At 35.6% G+C, this 20,877-nt stretch overlaps 1 protein-coding gene and 1 pseudogene across 11 annotated transcripts in view; one reads left to right on the forward strand and one right to left on the reverse strand.

The window, feature by feature from the left end:
- Positions 1-20,877, reverse strand: part of WDR33 (WD repeat domain 33) — a 92,499-nt gene that overhangs the window by 45,545 nt on the left and 26,077 nt on the right. For 10 of the 11 annotated variants that reach the window (XM_028509009.2, XM_036023709.1, XM_036023710.1 and 7 more), the window contains exons 2-7: positions 11,380-11,600; positions 10,623-10,691; positions 9,753-9,857; positions 7,978-8,073; positions 7,644-7,795; positions 5,850-5,947 (exon numbers count right to left, since the gene is read on the reverse strand). In XM_028509009.2, coding sequence (XP_028364810.1) covers positions 5,850-5,947; positions 7,644-7,795; positions 7,978-8,073; positions 9,753-9,857; positions 10,623-10,691; positions 11,380-11,583 — 724 coding nt within the window. In that variant the 5' untranslated portion in view covers positions 11,584-11,600. Of the gene's footprint in view, positions 1-2,974; positions 3,435-5,849; positions 5,948-7,643; positions 7,796-7,977; positions 8,074-9,752; positions 9,858-10,622; positions 10,692-11,379; positions 11,601-20,877 lie in introns of those variants that run through there. The other variant, XM_036023715.1, reaches the window with a different exon arrangement.
- On the forward strand, positions 14,543-16,235 carry LOC114494893 (annotated as a pseudogene).

Genomic DNA, 20,877 nt, shown 5'->3' on the forward strand with positions numbered 1-20,877 from the left:
ATAAAAGCAATTTGTTACTGTCAAAAAATTGGAATCTTTACATACAGGAGTGTCTGGGAATCGCTCTCAACTCAGTTAAAACACTGAATATGATGGCAGCAACATGCAACACTGCCATTCCAAGAAAGCCACAGATTTCTTTTCAACAAATTTTTTGCCACATTATGTGCAATGTTTAAAACAATCTTCAAGATAGAAATATCAAGGCCAAGTATAAAAATCTAAATTTCTGTAAAAATTTGAATGTAAATGAATAGGACCTTACTACAGTAATTTCTTTTAGTAGTGTGCTTTAGAAGTAAATATTAAATCTTTCCCCCTTTTATAATATACTCAGTTAGATAGTTATTTACATAGGAAAACCTATAATGGTCCAGTCTTTTAAGAAAGCAGAGAGATAAGAACCTTAAATAAACTCTTCCTCAAAATAAGTAAACCCAGATAGGGAAAACAGGTATCCTCATGTAAAATGGGTTCACATCATTGGTTGGATAATTAAATGAGATATGCCTGAAGTGCTTTTAATATTAAACAATACTATGTTACTGGAAGAAGTTATTGTGCTACAGGCTATTTTAAAGAAGATGGGTGCTTCTGCTTTTCATCTTGGAGCGAACAGACAGGATTCTGTGAGCGCAGGCCTACAAAGCAGTTGCTGGGTCACTGGGTTGATTCCCAGTCAGAGTACACACCTGGGTTATGGGCCAGGACCCCCGCTGGGGGTACACAAGAGGCAACCACACACTTATATTTCCCTCCCTCTCTTTCTCCCTTCCCTTCTCCTCGGTCTAAAAAATGAATAAATAAAATCTTTTTTAAAAATTATGTCCTTTAAATCATAAACTACGTGGTTTGTCAATTTTACTTTAACAAGTGAAATTATTTCCAATAAAAAAAGAGACTTCTGAAACACTCAGACTCTATACAACATCTTCTTCATACAGTTCAAAAAAACACACTACTAAACCACAAAATCTTTGCAGGGGGGGGTGATCTCATTTATTAAAAATCAGTCAAATACAAACAGGAAGGAATACACAAGGACTTTTCAAAAGTATTAATAATATTCTTTTTCTTAAGTTGTGTGTACTCAGGGGTTCATTTCCTCTCCATGAGTGCTGTATTTAAAAAGTGAAAACAGGTATCATCTCCCGAATAAGTCTCAGTATAATTCCTTATGTCCATGTTCTATTTATATAACCTAGTATATATCTGATAACCCATTTGCAGTTTTAACTATTCATTGTGTTTAAATTTTTTGGTTAAATATACACTGAAAATCTATAACCTATATAGTTTTTTAAAAAAGAATGGTTAAATGAACTTGAGTACCTAAATGAGTTCCCTCTACCCACACCCCTCCCTCTTTAAAAACAAAACAAAACAACAACAAAAAAACACCTCTACAATTGTCATCACAGCTCAGGAAAACATTATTGCTGATGTTACCTTTAAAACATAAAAGAGGCAGTTAAACATAGTATGAACTCTAGAGCCAAACAACCTAGGTTCAAATATGACCTTGGGTAGGTTTATTTAACTTTTCCTACCTTGGTTACTCATTTGTAAACTGTGGATGAAAGTATTTGTCTCACAGGGTTATTAGGAAGACTAAATGAAACACTTAGAACATGGCTGATACATAGTAATTGTAATGTGTCAGCTATTATTAAAATCAGGAAGATAAAAGAAAATTCAAGCATGAGGAACCTGCAGACTGAATTCCTTTAAAGAACATTATGCTTCTCACTAAAATTGATTTCTTCTTACTAAGTCCATATTTTCAACACTTCTCCTAAAATTTACCCTTTCAATCTAAAATTTACATTTTAGCTAGTCATAAGTGACCTGCTTCTAACTCTACACTAATAAACTATACTTCTAACACTATCATGATTCTTCTCCCATACTAACTACCCAACATCTTGAACTTGTGAAAATGTTACTTTCCCTATTGAACTTTAAGAAGCATGACAGGGCTCATAACCTGTTTTAAAAATATAAAAATCTACCTATGGTAGTGTATATAGTATAGGCTAACTAAATTAATCAATGTTAATGGGTTAATTTCACATGGAGTCAAATGTATAAACATCAGTAATGTAGAAGCTTATATACTCCTGCTGCTTAAATGTTATTTTAATCCCAATCTATGAACTGAGTGCTATAATTCATATTAGAAGAGGAATAAATGTGTATAAATGATGCTGACTTGCATGAGTGGACATATTCATGGTATTTCTAAATGTTACACTGTATTCAATTTTGTTAAGTGCCCATGTTTTTCCAGTATACGGACCAATCATGACCTTTGGAATAGCAAGTCTCCTGACAACAGACTTATGCTCATTATAACCTTAAAAATACTGATTACTCTCTTACGAAATTTCTTCCTTTTTCAAGAATCCTAAGAACAATCTCAGAAAGGACTGCACTGAGTAGCACAGTATCATGGCTTCTGCATACACAGGGATTCTGCACACTTAAGGCTAAAGACTACATTAAGAAGACATGACAACTGTCTTCAAATAGTCCAAGGAGTGCCTTGTGGAGCAGAGCACAGACTTAATTTTTCATGTTCCAGAGGCAGGATAAGTTGTAAGGATGCAGGTTTCTGATATAACAAAACTCTCTGAAAATCAGAGCTATGTAATTATTACTAAAAATGTTTGAATACATGATTGCTATTTAGGGATGATGCAGAAAAGGAAAGTATTTAATAAAGAGTTGGACTGAATGATCATAAACCTCCCCTTCAATTAAAATGTTCTTGGATTCTTTAAATACTTAATCCCAAATGATGGTCTGATGTACAACACTAACATGCTATAGGCATATGCTTACCTGCCCAATGTTGTACAGTGTATATGGGATACATAAGCATGTCATCTTTACATAGGGCAACTTTTAGAAGTTGGAAGGTCCTGTCCCTGATCCCCAACCCACCAAGTAAAAGAGGACAATTATAAGAGCATTGGTTTCATTACTTTATAATTATCTCAAATTCAGAAAATTTAGAAAAATGAGGAATGACAGAAAATGGGTAACTGGAATCGAATAACTTACCCACTATACCAGACCTGTTACTAGAACTACTTGAGTGGTATAATTAACTTAGTTTAAAACAGTCATATTTATCCCATATACTTACTGAGATACTAAGAAAAAAATCATTAACTATAAAGTAAAATATTCTTTTAAAAAAGGAAAAATATAAGTAAGCTATAACATAAATCCTGTAAGTACAAATAGGTGCACAATACTTTTGAGTATGTTTGAAATTTCCATAGCAAAAACTTAAAATAAAAAGAGCCCCCACATAAAAAATGAAATTCACCCTGACATGTATAGCTCAGTTGGTTGGGTGTCCTCACACAAAGCAAAAGATTGCTGGTTTGATTCCCAGTCAGGGCAATTCCCACTGGGTTTGGTCCCTGGTAGGGGTATGTGTGAGAGACAATCCACAGATGTTTCTCTCTTGCATTGATGTTTCTCTTATATTAATGTTTCTCTCCTTTTCTTTCTCCCTCCCTTTCCCTCTCTCTAAAAATAAATAAAATCTGCCCTGGCTGGCGTAGCTCAGTGAATTGAGCATGGGCTGCAAACCAAAGTGTCGTAGGTTCGATTCCCAGTCAGGGTACATGCCTGGGTTGCAGGTCATGACCCCAGCAACCGCACATTGATGTTTCTTTCTCTATCTCCCTCCCTTTCCCCTCTAAAAATAAATAAATAAAATCTTTACAGAAAAAATAAAATTCAACCCACAAATAAATACAGACATTGGTGTATTTTTTTAAGCCATACATAGAATAGGCAATAAGTCAGCATCCACTTAACTATATCCAAATCCACCTGGATTCAAATCTGAAAATATGTTAACTGCTACTTAATATCTCACATACACTCTAAATTTTAGAGGAAAAACTCTCAAACACTATGTATAAACAATTTCATTACCAAAATTGAATAACACTTCATTAGAACTTGAGATTGAAAAATGTTATCATAGGTTTTCTTCTTTTTTAAAATTTTTTAAAGATTTTATTTATTTACTTTAGAAAGAAGAAAAGGGAGGGAGTAAAGAAAGAAGAGAAACCTAAGTGTACAAGAGATATGTGATCAGTTGCCTCCTGCATGCTTTCAACTGGGGACCTGGCCTGCAATCAAGCATGTGCCCTGACTGGGAATTGAACCAGCAACCTTTCAGTTTGAAGGCCAGGACTTAATCCATTGAGCCACTACAAACAGAGCTGTTCTTTTTAAATCCAAGATGCATAATAGTTTTATATCTGACTTCAGTTATTATAGTCCTAGTCTACTGTAAAATTGTTTTTGACAGTTTAGAATTGCTTTTAATAAATAAAATTGTTTTTCTTCTACATTTCTTAGAATTTTCAAAGATTAGAAAAAGTTGTTTATCTTATTTCTGTTTAACAGCTGAGACTTCTACTAATAGTGAAGAAAAAAGCAACACCAGTGTAGCACTGGGCTAAGAGTCAAGTGGTAAGTATTCTGGTCCTGGCTTTAAACTTATTTTACACTGTCCATGTCACTTAAGCCTTCTAGGTCATGGTTCTTACCTATAAAACAACTCATACTTGAGGACTTCAGAGACTACATCTAGTTCAAGTTGTAGAATATTATGACTTTCTTAGTGAGTGTACTCCTTCATAGGTACTATATATCCTTACATCAGTTATAACCATACAAAACTATGGATGAATCCACATAAGATGTACAAAGCCAGCAATGTTTAAGCAAATGATTTTTAAAAAGTACTGGGTTGAAATATGGATTAAATATCAAGAGCATTTATTTTCTTGTGTAGAAAGTATAGTCACTATATGCTGGTAATAAAGTTCTGAAAAGTTGTAAGAAACTTACAGTTCAACCAAGACAAAAACTCTACCATGACTTTTGAACAGAAAGGGAAATATCTGAGTAATAATTTCTTGACACCCAGTATCTGTTGCACCCATACAGCCATAGAATCTGTTACTTTTATGGCATACTGAAATCAAAAGTATGAAGTAGAATGTACTCCTGGTTAAATAAATACAGGTTCAAATGAAGCACTTGAGAAAACTACCTTCCTAATTAATAATAAGCTAATGAGATTTCATTGGTTGGAAGTATAAACATTTGTTTAAATGTTTATATTGTACATTTAAATATGAAGTGAATTCCCTATTTCTAACACCACTGGATTCACATAATCGGTGATGTACTGTCAGTATTTCAAAAGTGCCACATTATAAAGTCTAAAACTAAGCTAATCCGAGTAGAAATACAGACTTCTTTTGTAAGATGGATTATCAGATGTTAGTTAACAAAGAACCAATAAAAGTAAACATGGAATCAATAAAAGTAAAGAAGGGATCCCTCCAAAATTTAGTAACATGTGGGCCATGTGATATAATGTGATACAACAGAACACCGCCAGCTTTCAGAAATAGCAATAGTTAGGAGGACAGCTATTGATAACTCAGTTAATTCATGTTGTAGAAAGACTGTTGGGAGAATGTGAGCTATCTAAATAAAATTATAGTGTCAGTATGTTGGAACAAGATATCTGGATACCAGACAGGAAAAGGAATACAGCCCTAAGAGATGCATAAAGATAAGTGAATACCTGGGGGAAAGGGATTGAAGAAGGGAAACACCTGTACCTCAAAGAATTCAAAGAAATCTAAAAACTGATTGGAACCAGAGAGAGAGCTTTAAAGAGCCTAAGACACTGTATATGTAAGAAAATTGAATGGAGATCTAAGCTGATATTGTGGTATCGTGATTTAACCACAAATGCCTTCCTATTTAAATAGTCCAATGAGTACTATTAGTACACATACCTCGGAGAATTCTTTCCTCATGGCAACGAAGAAAGTCCCAGATTCTAACAGTGCCGTCATCAGAGCATGTAGCAAATTTATTATCCGTGGGTGAGAAACTGTTACATGAAGACACACAGCAGGGGAAAGAAGTCAGCATTTAACAGATTATCTGTGCTTCTCAAAAAGGGAAAAATAAAAACACTGTGCTGCGTTATACTTAGAAGAGGGAGGTATCCACACGTGAAGACACTTTAAAGAGAATGTCGTCAGCTAACCATCACATCTCATCAAAAGAAGAATTTAATGAAGTAGTTGCTTCTTAGTTTTCAATCATTGATATTCAGAGTACTTTAACAAGTGTATTACTACTAATGCTATTCATACTCCCCACAGTAAATAATTTCCTGTTGTACCAACAGAAAACATGGAGCTAATTTAAGTGTACAAACTAAATGAATTGTTTTTGCAATATTCCTGTAAACAGTCTTTTAAATTACATAAGAATACTGCTCGAAAAGTTAAAATTAGCTTCTACTTCAGGCACTTCGTGAAACAATAAACTGAAAAAATCTGGGCAGTCTATTTAACAACTGGTTGCTAAACATTCCCACATATGATGTTTCTCATTTATTTCAAAGGTCTATGGAATCCTTCACATCTTCTTCCTGGCAAGTTATCTTATAAATGTTGCACCTTTTGATGAAAACATTAACATAGGGACATCCAGACTTGTATTTAAAGCTTAAGACCTGCTACAAAGAAGAGAACCATTTTTTCCTCCCTGTAGTGACAGAGCATCAAGTTTCTCATTGAACTCTAAGAACTCTTTTGAACTTTTGAATCCTATGACTAAGAAATAACCAGCTGTGGAAACTCAATGGATGGGCAGGACACTACAGCAAGTCTTTGCAGAAGCATTTTTATCCACCAATTTTTGTTCAGATCTGAAAGTAGAAATGGTGACTGCAGTGAATGTTTCTATAAAGATGTCAACCTCTTACTCAACATGGGCGGCACAGCCATAGAGAATGCTGTTTAGCTTTATTCTGAGGCTGCAGCAACTCTTCAGGCTGGTTTTTGAAACTCTTTTTCCAGTTTTACTGTACATATCTCACTGATATGTACATATATATACAACTTGCTGAAAACATTTTAAACTGCACTTATTACACATTTGCATAACTGATGGTATCAAGAGTGAATTGGAAGGTAAGTCCTAGAGTCTTCTTGAAAATGATCTGCTTACAGTTTCAAAGCTTGAAGAACCCATTTATTAATCCATTAATGTTTGCCATATCCAGAGTTACTTGTTGGAGGTTTTAGACCTAGTGCACTTTTCTTTGAAGTCATGGCATAACCAAGCCAACCAGGTCTTCACTTAAGCCTTTTTTTCCTTGTATTTTGTGTGAACTCTGAAAGTGTTTTCTGTAGGCTTTCAATTTTATTCAGCTGTATAATTAAAGACTGAATTCTTTATTTGGAATGAAATATTCTTGTCTTACACAGTAGGTAATAAAAAGGAGTAACGTATACACATTATTAACCATAAAGGAAAAGAGAAAATCAGTGCAAAATGCGGCAGACAATACAACTCTAACATATCGTAAAGGCGGATACCAGGACAACACTACTTCAGAAAGGCGCCAGCGAAATGGTGAATGTGTGAAAACAAAGGAAAATATTGTGTTTATAGGGTGCAGAAAGCTTCCCAGAATCTCACAGAGCCCATGCACCTCTGCACCCAGAATACACTTAGAGAATGATTTAACCATGACAGTAGGGACTACAGGAAATGGTATATTGTGTATAAACCTGGCCTCTCTAATCGCCTCCTTATGTGCCTGGAACATCTTGACGTTGTTCATGTTCGACTGCCAATATTTCACGTATCCTCCATGGTCTGCTGTCAACATCCACATGTCATTATGTGACCAAGTCATGGCCCTCACTGGGCTATCGTGAGCCTGTGAAAATAAAGTATTTGTAAACATTATATACAAGAATATATGACAGGAGGCTTTACAGGAGCATATATTAATCCACAATAAGCTGCCCAACTATAAGTTTAAAATGCCAATAAAGTTACAATATCTCAAGTTCTTCATAGTACTGCAGAACAATGCTACCATCTGATGATTACTGTTACCTGTAATATTGTTTCAAAATTGAAAGTGAGTCCATTCCACAAGGTGAACTCTCCACTAGAAGCTCCAGTGACCAATCGTCTTCCTTCTGGAGTCCACTGGAGAAGAAAAAAAGACAGGTTATACAAGGCCACAGATCCTCAACCTTAATTTTTAAAACACTGAGAATATATTTACAAAATATCCAATAATAAACATCAAGTTGATGATACTGACTTTCACTTAAATGTAGCTAACAAAATAAATAAATAAAATCTTTAAAATAAATCAATTAAAACTGATACAGAGTTGAAAAGCACAAGTGTATTCACAGGAACAGCAGGATGAGATACATAAAATGAAGGCTATTTGGTAAATTATGAAGATATATATGACAATCTGGCTTTTTATTGCTTGCCTGCAGATTATGATTTGGATTATTATGAATAAAATCATCCTACTTTCCTAGTTTCTGTTACCCACTATGGATTGCAACCCAGTAACTACAACAGGCGACTACACTGTAGACACATTTCTATGTCTTAATACCTTGTAATATGGACTATGCCACTACTGGCAAATGTCTCCTTACTTCTTATAAATTGAGCCCCAAATGAGAAATTCACCCATCAAACAAAATACAAGATAGTGAAAGCTCAGATTTTATTCATTTCAAAAAAGTTTCGTGTTATGCTAAGATGATATTAAAATTAGTTGCACATCATACTCCTTTCCCCAAATTCCCTGGCAAGCAAAGTTATCCTACATGTTGGTTGGCTCTACTAATACAAAAACCATTTAAATAAGTGTTCCCTTACTGATATTTCTACTGAGATAGGCTTCAAAAGCAAATAGGAGGCCTTAGACTGACTGCAACATTTTTATGGAGCTCAAATCAGCATCTCTTCCAGCTCCTCTCAGTTCTCCATGCTGTCTATCACACCTTCCTAATATCAGAGGACTTACTTATTTTGCTTATTTGCCACATACTTGCTATGACAGTCTTTTATTTGCTCAACCTGGACTATTAACTAGTCTGGCAGACAGATATGGGAAAATATTTTTATCAAAAACCTCTTCAATTTTGACTATTTTGAACCACATAAATGTACTATTTTTAAATTATATTTTTAAAATTCCAGTGAAAATGTATTGAGTACCTACTATGTACCTTCATGGAGCTGACAATTATGGTATACCATTTGTCTTCAGCTTCTCTCAGGTACTTTCCTTCCTAGTAACACCCAAGAGTTTTCATTCGCCTTGAGATGCTGCTTTCTAAACAACAAAAGCAATCCCATTCAAGAGCAAATCTGAGACCTGCTGCAATATATATTTATGGCCAGCTCAAAGAAAATTCTATGGGAATTGCAATAAGAAGAAAATAATCTAAAAGTAATACCTGCCCTGGCTTTTGTGGCTCAGTGGACTGAGTGCTGGCTTGCGAACCAAAGGGTAGCTACTTCAATTCCCAGTCAGGGCACATGCCTGTCTTGGAGACCAGGTCCCCAGTAGGGGGCACACAAGAGACAACCAAACATTGATGTTTCTCTTTCTCCCTCCCTTCTCCTCTCTCTAAAAACAAATAAAATTCTTAAAAAAATAAAATAAATGTAATACCTTACTAAATGTGGATAAAGCAGATAAACTGGATATTACAAATAAAATTATTAACAATACACTAATTTTTATCCCAGATGTACATTTAAAATAATGCTTCATTTCCTTTGTCCTGTTAAATATATCTGCAGACTAACTCAGGATTAATTTTTCCAAACATATCCAACAGAATACTTACCCTAACAACAAATACTGGACACTTTACTTTATTTGTTGATGTTCGAACAAATTTTGTTGTTACTGCATTCATAGGATTATTCAACATCCCTATAGGTGGGACCAGCTATTAAAAAAAGAAAAGAAAATTGAGTTGTAAAAGCTCCTGATTATGCACAGGGCATAAACCGGGGGCATGCGAAGTCATTATTTTAACATTTAAATACAAATTCATGAATATACAGGACTTTTAAAAAAACTGTAACAATAGCCCTGGCCAGTATGGCTCAGTAGATTGAGTGCCAACCTGAGAAATAAAAGGTCACTGGCTCAATTCCCAGTGGGGACACATGCCTGGGTTGTGGGCCAGGTCCCCTGTTGGAAGCATGTGAGAGGCTGCCAATCAATGTTTCTCTCCCTCCTTTCCCTCCCTTCCCCTCTCTCTAAAAAAAATAGTATTTTTAAAAATCTGGAATAATAGATTATAAGTAGCCTATATAAATTAAATGAAGAAAACAAATGCAGGAAGGCTAAATGCCAATTATTACTAAACAAACAACAAAATCAAGTATCAGATTTCCCTAATTATTTCTCAAAGTCAATAATAAGCCAAATTTAAAATTAACTTTTCTATTACACAGACTTTGAGGCAGTGCAGTCTTATGTTGAACACTGCTTTCATCTATCATTAGATTAAAAGGAAAATTTAAATTGAGATTAAAAAAAAACTCATGGTTTACACAGATATGTTCAGTATCCCTTTAGGAATGTTTTGTTTTTATTACAAAAATGTAAAGAGAAAGTCCATGTTTGAATTTGAGATCACATGTTTTTATGTTCAAATGCCCAATGAAAAAAGTTGTATTAAGCCAGTATAACATTTCATACTTACATCATTATAATAACCTGCATCAGGCTGAATTGCCCGCATATCTCTCTGGTCTCTTTGCCATATTCTATTCTGTTAAAAATAGATCAAATAATTATTCAACTGATATATGATCTAATTGCACTCAATATGATACTAAACAAAATGTAAGCTATTATTAAATGGGGGAAAAACATGGTTAAACTTTTCTCATTATGAAACTGAAACTAACATAATAGTTGGTATCTTATCCTACTGACACTGTTTAGAATTTCCCTCCTCTTCCTTACTCACAATAACTTCCACCAATCATTGGAGTTGCTCCTAACTCTAACACATTCTCATTGACCATATATCCCTTAATTATAGGGATAAAAAATAAGGAATAAAGAGACACTCCCAATTCCTTCAAAATCCTCAGCACAAAAACAATTCTTCACATCTTGCCCTTGGTTTTCTTAATTCCTCTCAAGCTCTTCTAGTCCAGTTTCCCAACTGAAATATATAGAAAAATCTAAATCTGTCTTTACCTCTGAATGAATCTTTTTCTCCTATGCGCATGCAACATACTAATTCCTATGTTGGGAGCCAATTTTAATAATTTTTGTTAAGATAATTCATGAAGATATATTTTTTAAAAAGTACTAGTGACTGGCTTCACTTTATTAAAATCTCACCAACTCATAAAATATAGGTATACTTATTACCCTTCATTTTTAAAATTTTCTTTTTAAAAAATAAAATAAAAGTCTGGCATCTGAAGCACATGACCTGTACTTACCTCCAAATACTTAATTACAGACGGATTATAGTCTATAGTTTTTCGGTTTACTGCTTTTCTCATTCGTTTTCCATCAAAGGTAAGTTGTTGCATGGCTTGCTGCTGTGCAAAATCAGGTCGCTTATAAAACAGTTGTCGAGGTGCCTGGTGTTGGAACCTTGGCATATGAAAAAAACGAGGAGGAGAACCAATTTCTGTAGCCATGGTGATGTTCTAGGTCACTGGGGGAGACAAAAAAGTACTTTCACTACAAATATCAACAATGAACATTTCAAATGAACATTTTTACACTTCTCTTCCTTTTTATAATATACTTCATTTATAGCTTTTAGTCAATCCTGTTTACAAAATGAACTATTAGATTTAATGGCAGAGACCAGTTACATGTTTGAAAAAGGCCAATTCATAGAGTAAGTGCTAATAAGCATTTGCTGTAAAATTCAGCCTAATGGAAGGAAAAACCACAATTTATAAGAGCTTGGATTGAATGGGTTTTGTTTCGTGCATATGTGGGGTAGGCAAATAGGAGAGGGGCTGGAGAGGCAGCATCAACTGAGAACTGTTCACATTTCTAAAATGAAATTTTCATTAGATGTTTGATAATAAACCAAATCATTTCAACTTCTCCCCCTAATTAGGCAATCCACTAAACTACTTTGGATGTTTTCTCAACCTGGACAATGAAGTTAATGTACATAACTCCCAAGATTCTTTTTCTTAAATGTATTATTTTGCATGAAATATATTATTACCCCTTTAGCCAATGTAGTAACTACAGTAATCTGTTTAACAAAATGGAATGCCCAAACTTAGTTCTCCAATGTTTGTGTGCACAAATCCATACTATTATTATAATTCTGCTTCTTGTCTCAACTATATAGAACAATTTTTATTATAATCTTAGTCATGTGATATTATCAAAACTATAACTGAACACGGAAAGTGGATAGAAAAAACCATAAATGCTTTTCTTTAAAAAGTCATTATAAATTTCACATTGTAGAATTGTTCTATTAAATAATAATTCATTTTATTGAACCTAAACCTCTAATTAAAGTAAAAAAAAAAAAACTGTGTACAAGTACTAACAAAACCTCAAAAACTGGAGCAACAATGAACAGTAAAATGAACAGGAAAGATTCATGAGAGAGGTAAGACTAAAATTGGAAATTATATGGAAAAACTTATTAATATAGAATTAATGAGCAGACACCACCAAAATCACTAAGGCAGTTACTAGCTATGAGTACACACACACGAAGAACTGCTGAAATATGTGAAAAATCCCTGTGGCACTAGAAATTCAATTCATCAGTAGCACTAAAGTACTTGACAGGCACTAAAGACCAACAAATGCAGACAGATGGACACCGACACTGTTCTCAAGACTGACGAGTTTATCAGAAGAGATAAAAAAGAAAGGAGTATGAGAATCTACTACTACAGAAAGAATCTACACTGCTTGTCTGCCAGAAACTATTATAGGCAATAGAGATACAACATAGCTGAGGCTTACAGCATAACTCAGCCTTGAGTAGTTTAAATTCGGAGTAGGATGGAAAAGCGGAGAGGAAAAGACACTGTCAGAAAAGAAACAAAGTATGTGACACTCTCTCATCCACTCAGCATACCATGGCCAGCCAGCATAATCTTAACCAAATAATCCGAAATAATCTTCCCCAACCAAACACTTCTGACTCTATTAACCATCACAGCTATTTTCCAAATAAAACACAGATGAAAGACACATTTTTACAGGAAAATGACCTTGCTAAAATAAAACTTGACTCAATTCCACAAATTCAATCCAAAATGAATTCAGTATAAAGCACCAAATGCTTCACATAATTGAATAAAAAGATCTTTAAACTATGCTTCAGGAGGTCTAGAATTGAAAGCTCTGCATCAGAAAAATCCTATGGCCTGGAAGGTCATAAATGGGCCTGAAGTAGTTATACTTTAAACAAGAAGTCACACCCTGTGGATGGTTCCTGAAATCAATGTGGCTGACAACCAGCATTACTTTAGTAATAAAAAAGTAAAATACACAGGACAAAATTACACATTTTAAAGGGAAGAAATGCTTTTGTGAAACCTGTTACAGTTGTACAAGTATGTACAATGGGTCATAATGTAAAATAGTATTTTCTTCCTGTCAATTTGTCAAAAGTAAAAACAATAGCTTAATGTTAACAAACCATCAAGTAAAAACCAGGGTTACCTATCCATGCACCTTCCACTTAGATTATATATCTCCAGACCGCTAGGTCCTCCTGGCATGCATAATCTACCCTAAAAGACACTTGACACCTAATTTGAACTTTGAGGAGATCTACAAGAGTGGTATGCAAGGCCAATAACAAAATGATCAACCTGTTCCCTTTTTTATTGTCCAGTCTTTAATAAATGTGAATCCTGAACAAATCAGGAAGAATTATATTGAGACCATTTAATCCTTTAAAGAATAAAATAGAAAGCAGCTGTTTAAATAAGTGGATTTTAAAAGTTCACATGAGATTTTGCTGGACTGTGGTAAGATATACAAACCTATCAAGAAGGTTACATACCATATGCTTCCACTTAAATTTTTTTCTTTTATTGATTCTAGAGAAAGGGGAAGGGAGGGAGAGAAACACAGATGGGTTGCCTCTTGCACGCACCCTGACTCAGGACCAAATCTGCAACCCAGGCATGTGCCCTGAGTGGAAATTGAACCTATGACCTTCTGGTTTGCAGGACAATGCCCAACCAACTGAGCCACACCAGCCCAGGCCCATATGCTTCCATTTATATGACACTGTTGAAATAACAAAATAACAGAGATGGAGACTGGTGACTGTCAGGAGTTAGGGATGAGGGTGGAGGTGTGGTCATCAAAGATGAACCTGTACAGAGATGAACTGTTAAGTATCTTGACTACGGTGGTAGACACTCAAACATACACATATAATAAAATCACAGAGAACCACACACAAGGAAAACTCAGGAAATTTTGAATATCTGTAGGCTATATCAATGTCATTACTCAATTTGTAATACTGTTTTGCAAGTTGTTACCATTGGGAGAAACTAGGTAAGATATACAGGGTCCCTCTACATTATTTCCTGCAAATGCATTTAATATAAAATTATCTCAATAAAGAATCAATTTTAAAAAGTTAACATGAGCAATTCACTAGTTGGTAAGATCAAACAACACATACTGAGAACACACATATGGAATAGTCAACTTAAAGGCGTTCATTTAAAGACTACTACCATAAATTTGTTGATGACTAAACTTGACATTAAGAATCAATTTTAATTAACTCTCAATGTAGAAGTTTTCCAACTTTTTTAGCTTTCAGCCACAGACTTAGCTGCATAACTTTTCCTAATTTGGCGTAAGTAGCTTCCATTGCATACTTAGCTATAAAGTTAAATAAACTTTTTAGTAGATACTGCACTGGATCAGAAATTAATATATGTTACTTGACACTGTACCCAGCTTTTTACATTTAGTTTTCCTATTTCAAAAGCTGACTTTAAGATACAATGTCCATGACCACATGTCTGGCCATCTATTTAATTAGAAAGTAACAGTTCAGTATTTCAAAAGTACAGTTCTGGCATTAAGGGGAAAAAAAACTCTTTTCAAAGGAGATAAAATTATTGAGTGTGGCCCCCCCACCCCAGTCATTAGCATACAAAAAAAAAAAAAGATTTTTCCACTGTTTGTAAGTTGAATTATACATTGTTATCAATGATTTAGAACAAAAAAAGTTGGGCAAACTAATTCTCACTGGATTACTGAATTCACTTTTGCACAAGTAAATAAAAACAATGTGACGTTTTCTAAATAAGGTAACTAAATATCAAGTGAATAAAGTGATTGTCTGCACCCATGCAAAGCAGAAATAAAGAACACAAAGTTTCAAGTATGAGCTGAAACTAGGAGTTCCCAAAGCCAGGCTTGAAGTTTCTCATCTTTACTCTGATTTAATGGTATGGAAAATAAACTGGGCAGCAGAGGTTTTTAAAGCTCCCAGGTAATACTGAAGTGTGGCACAATTTGAGAACCACTGTACTAAGTAACTTGGATGGCTTACTTATACCGGCAAGTTCTTACATTTTTTACTTCAGGACCCCTTTACTCTTAAAAATTGAGGATTCACCCAAATTTGTTTACTGTGGTATTTATAGATACTGGTCACATTAGAAATTAAAAGAGAAAAACACAAAGTAATTCATCTTAAGACGACAAACACATCTTCCATAAGCGGCCTGAGGTGACCTCTGAAAATAGTTTGCTATTTACTTGACCCAGAAAACCCCACAAAATCATGCAAATTAAAAGGTTCAAATCTTCCATGTTCCTTTTAAGAACAAGTAGTAACTGCCCAGGTCATCAAGGGTATGCATATATCCAAAAAGCCACCACATAACTGATGGATGTCACTTTACAAAAGCAAAGTGTGCCATTCCACTGTCACAATGGTGGAGTTGATAGGCATGCCCAGCCCAAACACTGGAGCTGGACACAGGGTTGGTAGCCCCAAAACACTGCTGAATTTCTGCTGCACATGTTTAAAAATGCAGAGAGCAATGCTGAACTTAAGAGTTTGGATGTAGATTCCCCAGTCATTGAGAACATGCAGATGAAGAAAGCTCCCAAGACCTGGCAGAGAACTCAGCTAGTAAGTGGATCAACCCAGCTCTCCCTGCCACATGGAGAGGATCCTTACTGAAGAAGAGCAAGTTGTTCCTAAACCAGAAGAGGAGGCTGCACAGAAGTAAAAGATATCCCAGAAGAAACGGAAGGAACAAAAACTTATGGCCTGGGAGTAAATTCAACATAAAATAAACGCCAATAAATATTCTTTAAATGATAAACCTCATTATAACTACTTCCTCTTCCCTAAGAACTAGTGAGAAAAATTACTTTTGTCTTACATTTTTATAAATCTCTTTAATGTCTAGCTTAATTGAAAACAGACGGATTCTCATCCTGCTTTTATATTCAATCCGTTGCCCTCTTAACTTGGGATGAAGTTTATGAAAAATATCTGGACCCACAAAGATATATATTTGGAAAAAGAAAGATATTTTAATACCCTTCTCAGATAATGTGGATATTCTTTGATATTTCAACAAAATTTGACAAGTGGTAGCTTATTAAATATTATCTGTAACATAACATCTGAAATCTTATCAATAAACTTTTTGAACTCTCACATTTAAAGGCACTGGTTTATTTGGTGCTTTGAAACATTTACCCCTGCGTGATTTTAGAACAGCATGCACTGACAATTTGGAAACCACCGGTTCCACAGAATTACATGTAATTGTCACATTACTTATGAAACAAAAAAAAAAACCCCACATTTTTATTAAACTCATCACTGGTCTTATCATTAAAATTATAAATTATTGGGAAATTCAATCTCACATGACAGATACAAGTTTTCCAAAACTCTATTTTTTGCTTGAAACCTCAATTTTTTTAAATCACTGGCAACAAATATAGTTTTCCTTGAAGCAACAGTCTACCTACAGTGATTTTCTAGAAATTTACCATATACTCCAGTGTGAATGCCACAGCTTGTCATGTTTCTTGTATATGTATTATTTTTATACAGACTATTTTTAAAGCACTTTTATATCCACAGCAAAACTAATAAAGTACACACATACACACATACGGCCCCTTCCCCCACAACATCCAGTATCAGAATGCTATATTTATTTTTGTGTGTATATGTTTTATGGTACATTTGTTAAAATCAGTGTACTGACACTGAACCCAAAGCCCATACTTTACATGAGGGTTCCCTCTCGGTACTGTACATCCTACAGGTTTTGATAAATGTATTCAGATTGGCTTTTTCCACATAGTCATATGTATTTAAGGTCCATCTACACCTTTTCCGTGATTCAATAGCTCATTTGTTTTTAGCGCTAAATAGGATTCCATTGTCTTGACTATTTTATCCATTCACCTAGAGAAGGCCTTCTTGGTTGCTTCTAAGTTTTGGAAACTATGAATCAATCTCCTATAACATTCATGTGCAGGTTTTTGTATGGTCATATTTTCAGTTTATTTGGGTAAATACAAAGAAGCACGACTGCTGAATCAACTGTTCAAGTACTTAGTTTTGTAGGAAACTGCCAAACTGTCCAAAGTGGCTGCACTATCTCGCGTTCCCACCAGCAGTGAATGGGAGTTGCTTTTCCACATCCTCACCGACATCTGGTGTTGTCAGTGTTTGGGATTTCAGACACCCTAATAGGTATGTAACCAATGGTATGTGATTTGAGCATCTTTTCATATGCTTATTTAACATATGTTTATCTTCTTTGGTAGTGTGCCAGTTCAGATCTTATGCCCATTTTTAATCAAGTTTTTGTTTCCTTATTGTTTAATGTTTAAGAGTTCTTAGTAAATTTTTTATAAGTCCTTCATCAGATATATCTTCTGCAAACATTTTTCCCAGTCTGTGCCCTGTCTTCTCTTACTCTTTTTAAAGTTTCATGCAATAAAATGCACTTTCTGGTGTACATTTCTAAGTTTTGACAAGTGCACAGAATTATGGAACAAATACAGTGAAGAGGCAGAACAGTTTGACATATGGTCCCCATATGTTCCTTCATATTGGCATTCTGTCGGCAATCTACTACTACTACTCCTCCTAACCCTGGCAACCACTCATCTTGAAACTGACAGTCAACAGTAAACACATTTAGATATCAGATCATAGAGTTTAGAAATATAGATAACAGGCTTTAAATGTTTTGATTGCTTGGGTTGTCACATAGCTTATAGTCAAAGATTAAGAAAGTATGGTAGACTTGAGAAGTATAGCTCAGTGGGTTGGATATGTTCTTGCAAACTGAAAGGTCACTGGTTCAATTCCCCATCAGTTTGATTCCTGGTCAGGACACATGCTTGGGTTGCAGGCAGAGTCCCTGATTGGGGGCCTGCAAGAGGAAACTGAGCCAGGTTTCTCTCACATATCAGTGTTTCTCTCTTTCTCCCTCGCTTCCCTCTCTCTAAAAATGAGGGGGGAGGGGAGGGGAGGGGAGGGGAGGGGAGGGGAGGGGAGGGGAGGGGAGGGGAGGGGAGGGGAGGGGAGGGGAGGGGAGGGGAGGGGATCTCTAAAAAGAAAAACAAAGTTTCCCTGACCTACCCCTGACCTCACACATCAATGTTTCTCTCCCTCTTCCTCCCTCCCTCCCCTCTCTCTTCCCTCTCTCTAAAAATAAATAGGGAGGGAGGGAAGAAATCCTTAAAAAGAAAAATAAAGTTAGTTTCCCTGACCAGCTAGCTCAGTTAGTTTGGCATCGTCCCACAGTTCAATTCCTGATGGGCACATGCCTGGGTTGCGGGTTCAATCACCCATCAGGGTATGTGAGAGAGGCAACAGATCTCAATGCTTCTCTCCTTTCTCCTTCCCTTCACCTCCCTCTAAAAATAAAGATACAATCATCTATTAAAATAGAAAAATGTAGCTGGTAAAGCACAAAACCATCACTTGCACATGCTATGCTTCACTTCCTGCCCAGCACCCCTTGTTCTCAATTTAGTTGTAAGTGGCTGAAGTGGTCTCCTTGTCGAGCAGGAGGAGATAACTTGAGGAGGTAACTTCAGGGTCGTGAGGAGAACTTGAGTTAATTTTGCAGAAGAAATAAATGCCTTTTTAAAAAAGTTGCAACCAGCTACTGACACCCAGAAGTCTGGTGGCACAAAACGTTATCTGGACTAAAGAAACAGGCTGAAACTGAAACAGACTCAGTTCACTCAAATGTACCCCTCCCTTATCCCCTAGCCTCCTAAAAAACTCCCTCCTTTTGCTTCTAGGAGAACATAGATATGAGAGATCCTGCTCTTCCGGCTTCTCCATTTAACCAAATTGAATAAACCTTGTTCTATCTCCAAGCAGCAGTTTCTCAGTATTTGGCTTATTAGCATATCAGGTATATGAACCTGAATTTTGGGAGGTGGTTTGGTAACAGTCTGTTTCCCATCATTCTAGCTTTTTTCTTTTCCAGAATATCATATAAAAAAAAAATCATACATTGTGTAGCCTTTTCAGTCTGGTATTTCTCACTGAATTTAACAGTTTTGAGATTCATTCATGTTATTGCAAGTAGCAAGAATCTTTTTAGCTGAATTCTATGAATGTCAGTTTCTTTATCCATTCACCAATTCAGGGACATTTAGATTCTTTGCGGTGTTTGGCAATTAGAAAAAAACCTGTTATAAACATTTGTGTGTAGTTTGTGTGTGAACATGTGTTTTTATTTTTCTTGGATAAGTAGCTAGGATTGAAACTGCTGGATTATGTAAGTTTATGTTTTACTTTAATGTGAAACTATGTAACTGTTTCCAAAGTGGTGTACTATTTTTCATTCCCACCAGCAATATATGAAAGTTTGTCACCCTGCTTCATTAATACTCGGTATTGCCAGCTAGGGCCAGGGAACGATTGTTTTGGTTTCTCAGTCATTCTAACCAGTGAAAGTAGTATCTTGTTGTGGTTTTAATTTGCATTTAACTAATGATGTAGACCATGGTTTCAAGTGTTTATTTACCACCAATATATTTTCTCCAATAAAGCTTTTCAAATCTTTTGTTTATTTTTTTCCTGGGTTATTTTCTTTTCTATTTTTTAATCCCCACCCGAGGATCTTTTTTTTTTAAATTGATTTTAGAGAAAGAGGTAAGTAGGGGGATAGGGGAGATAGAAACATTGATGTGAAAGAAAAATGTCGATAGGCTAGCTCCCATAAGTGACCCGACTGAGGATTGAACCTGCAACCTAGGAGTGAACACTGACCAGTAATTGCACCCACAACCCTTTGGTATATGAGATGACACTCCAACCACCAAGACACACCATCAGAGGTATTAGACAAAGAGAGGGAAACATCAATGTGCACAACAAACACTGATCAGCTGCCTCTTGCATGGTCCCCAACTGGGGACTTGGGTCACATCCCAGGCATGTACCTTGACTGGGAATCGAACCAGGAACCTTTCTGTTCACAGGCCAGTGCTCAACCCACTGAACCACATCAGTCAGGGCTGGGGTGTTTTCTTATTGATGAATTTTGAGAGTTCTTTCTATTAACTACATACAAATCCTTTGTCAGATACGTGATCTGCAAATATTTTGTCTGCCACACTTCATTCCCTTCTTAGAAGAGAATTTCGGCACTGGCTGGCGTAGCTCAGTGGATTGAGCGCGGGCTGCATACCAAAGTGTTGCAGGTTCGATTCCCAGTCAGGGCACATGCCTGGGTTGCAGGCCACGGCCCCCAGCAACCACACATTCATGTTTCTCTCTCTCTTTTTCCCTCCCTTCCCTCTCTAAAAAAAAAATAAAATTTTTTTTAAAAAGAGAATTTTTTTTCAGCCCTCACTCAAGGATCTATTTATTGATTTGAAAGACAGAGAGGAAGAGAAACACAGGTCCAGTTGTTTCCCGAACAGGCCCCAAATGGGGCTCAAACCTGCAA

Source organism: Phyllostomus discolor, chromosome 4 (assembly GCF_004126475.2).
Source record: "Phyllostomus discolor isolate MPI-MPIP mPhyDis1 chromosome 4, mPhyDis1.pri.v3, whole genome shotgun sequence".
NCBI classification, from domain to species: Eukaryota; Metazoa; Chordata; class Mammalia; order Chiroptera; family Phyllostomidae; genus Phyllostomus; species Phyllostomus discolor.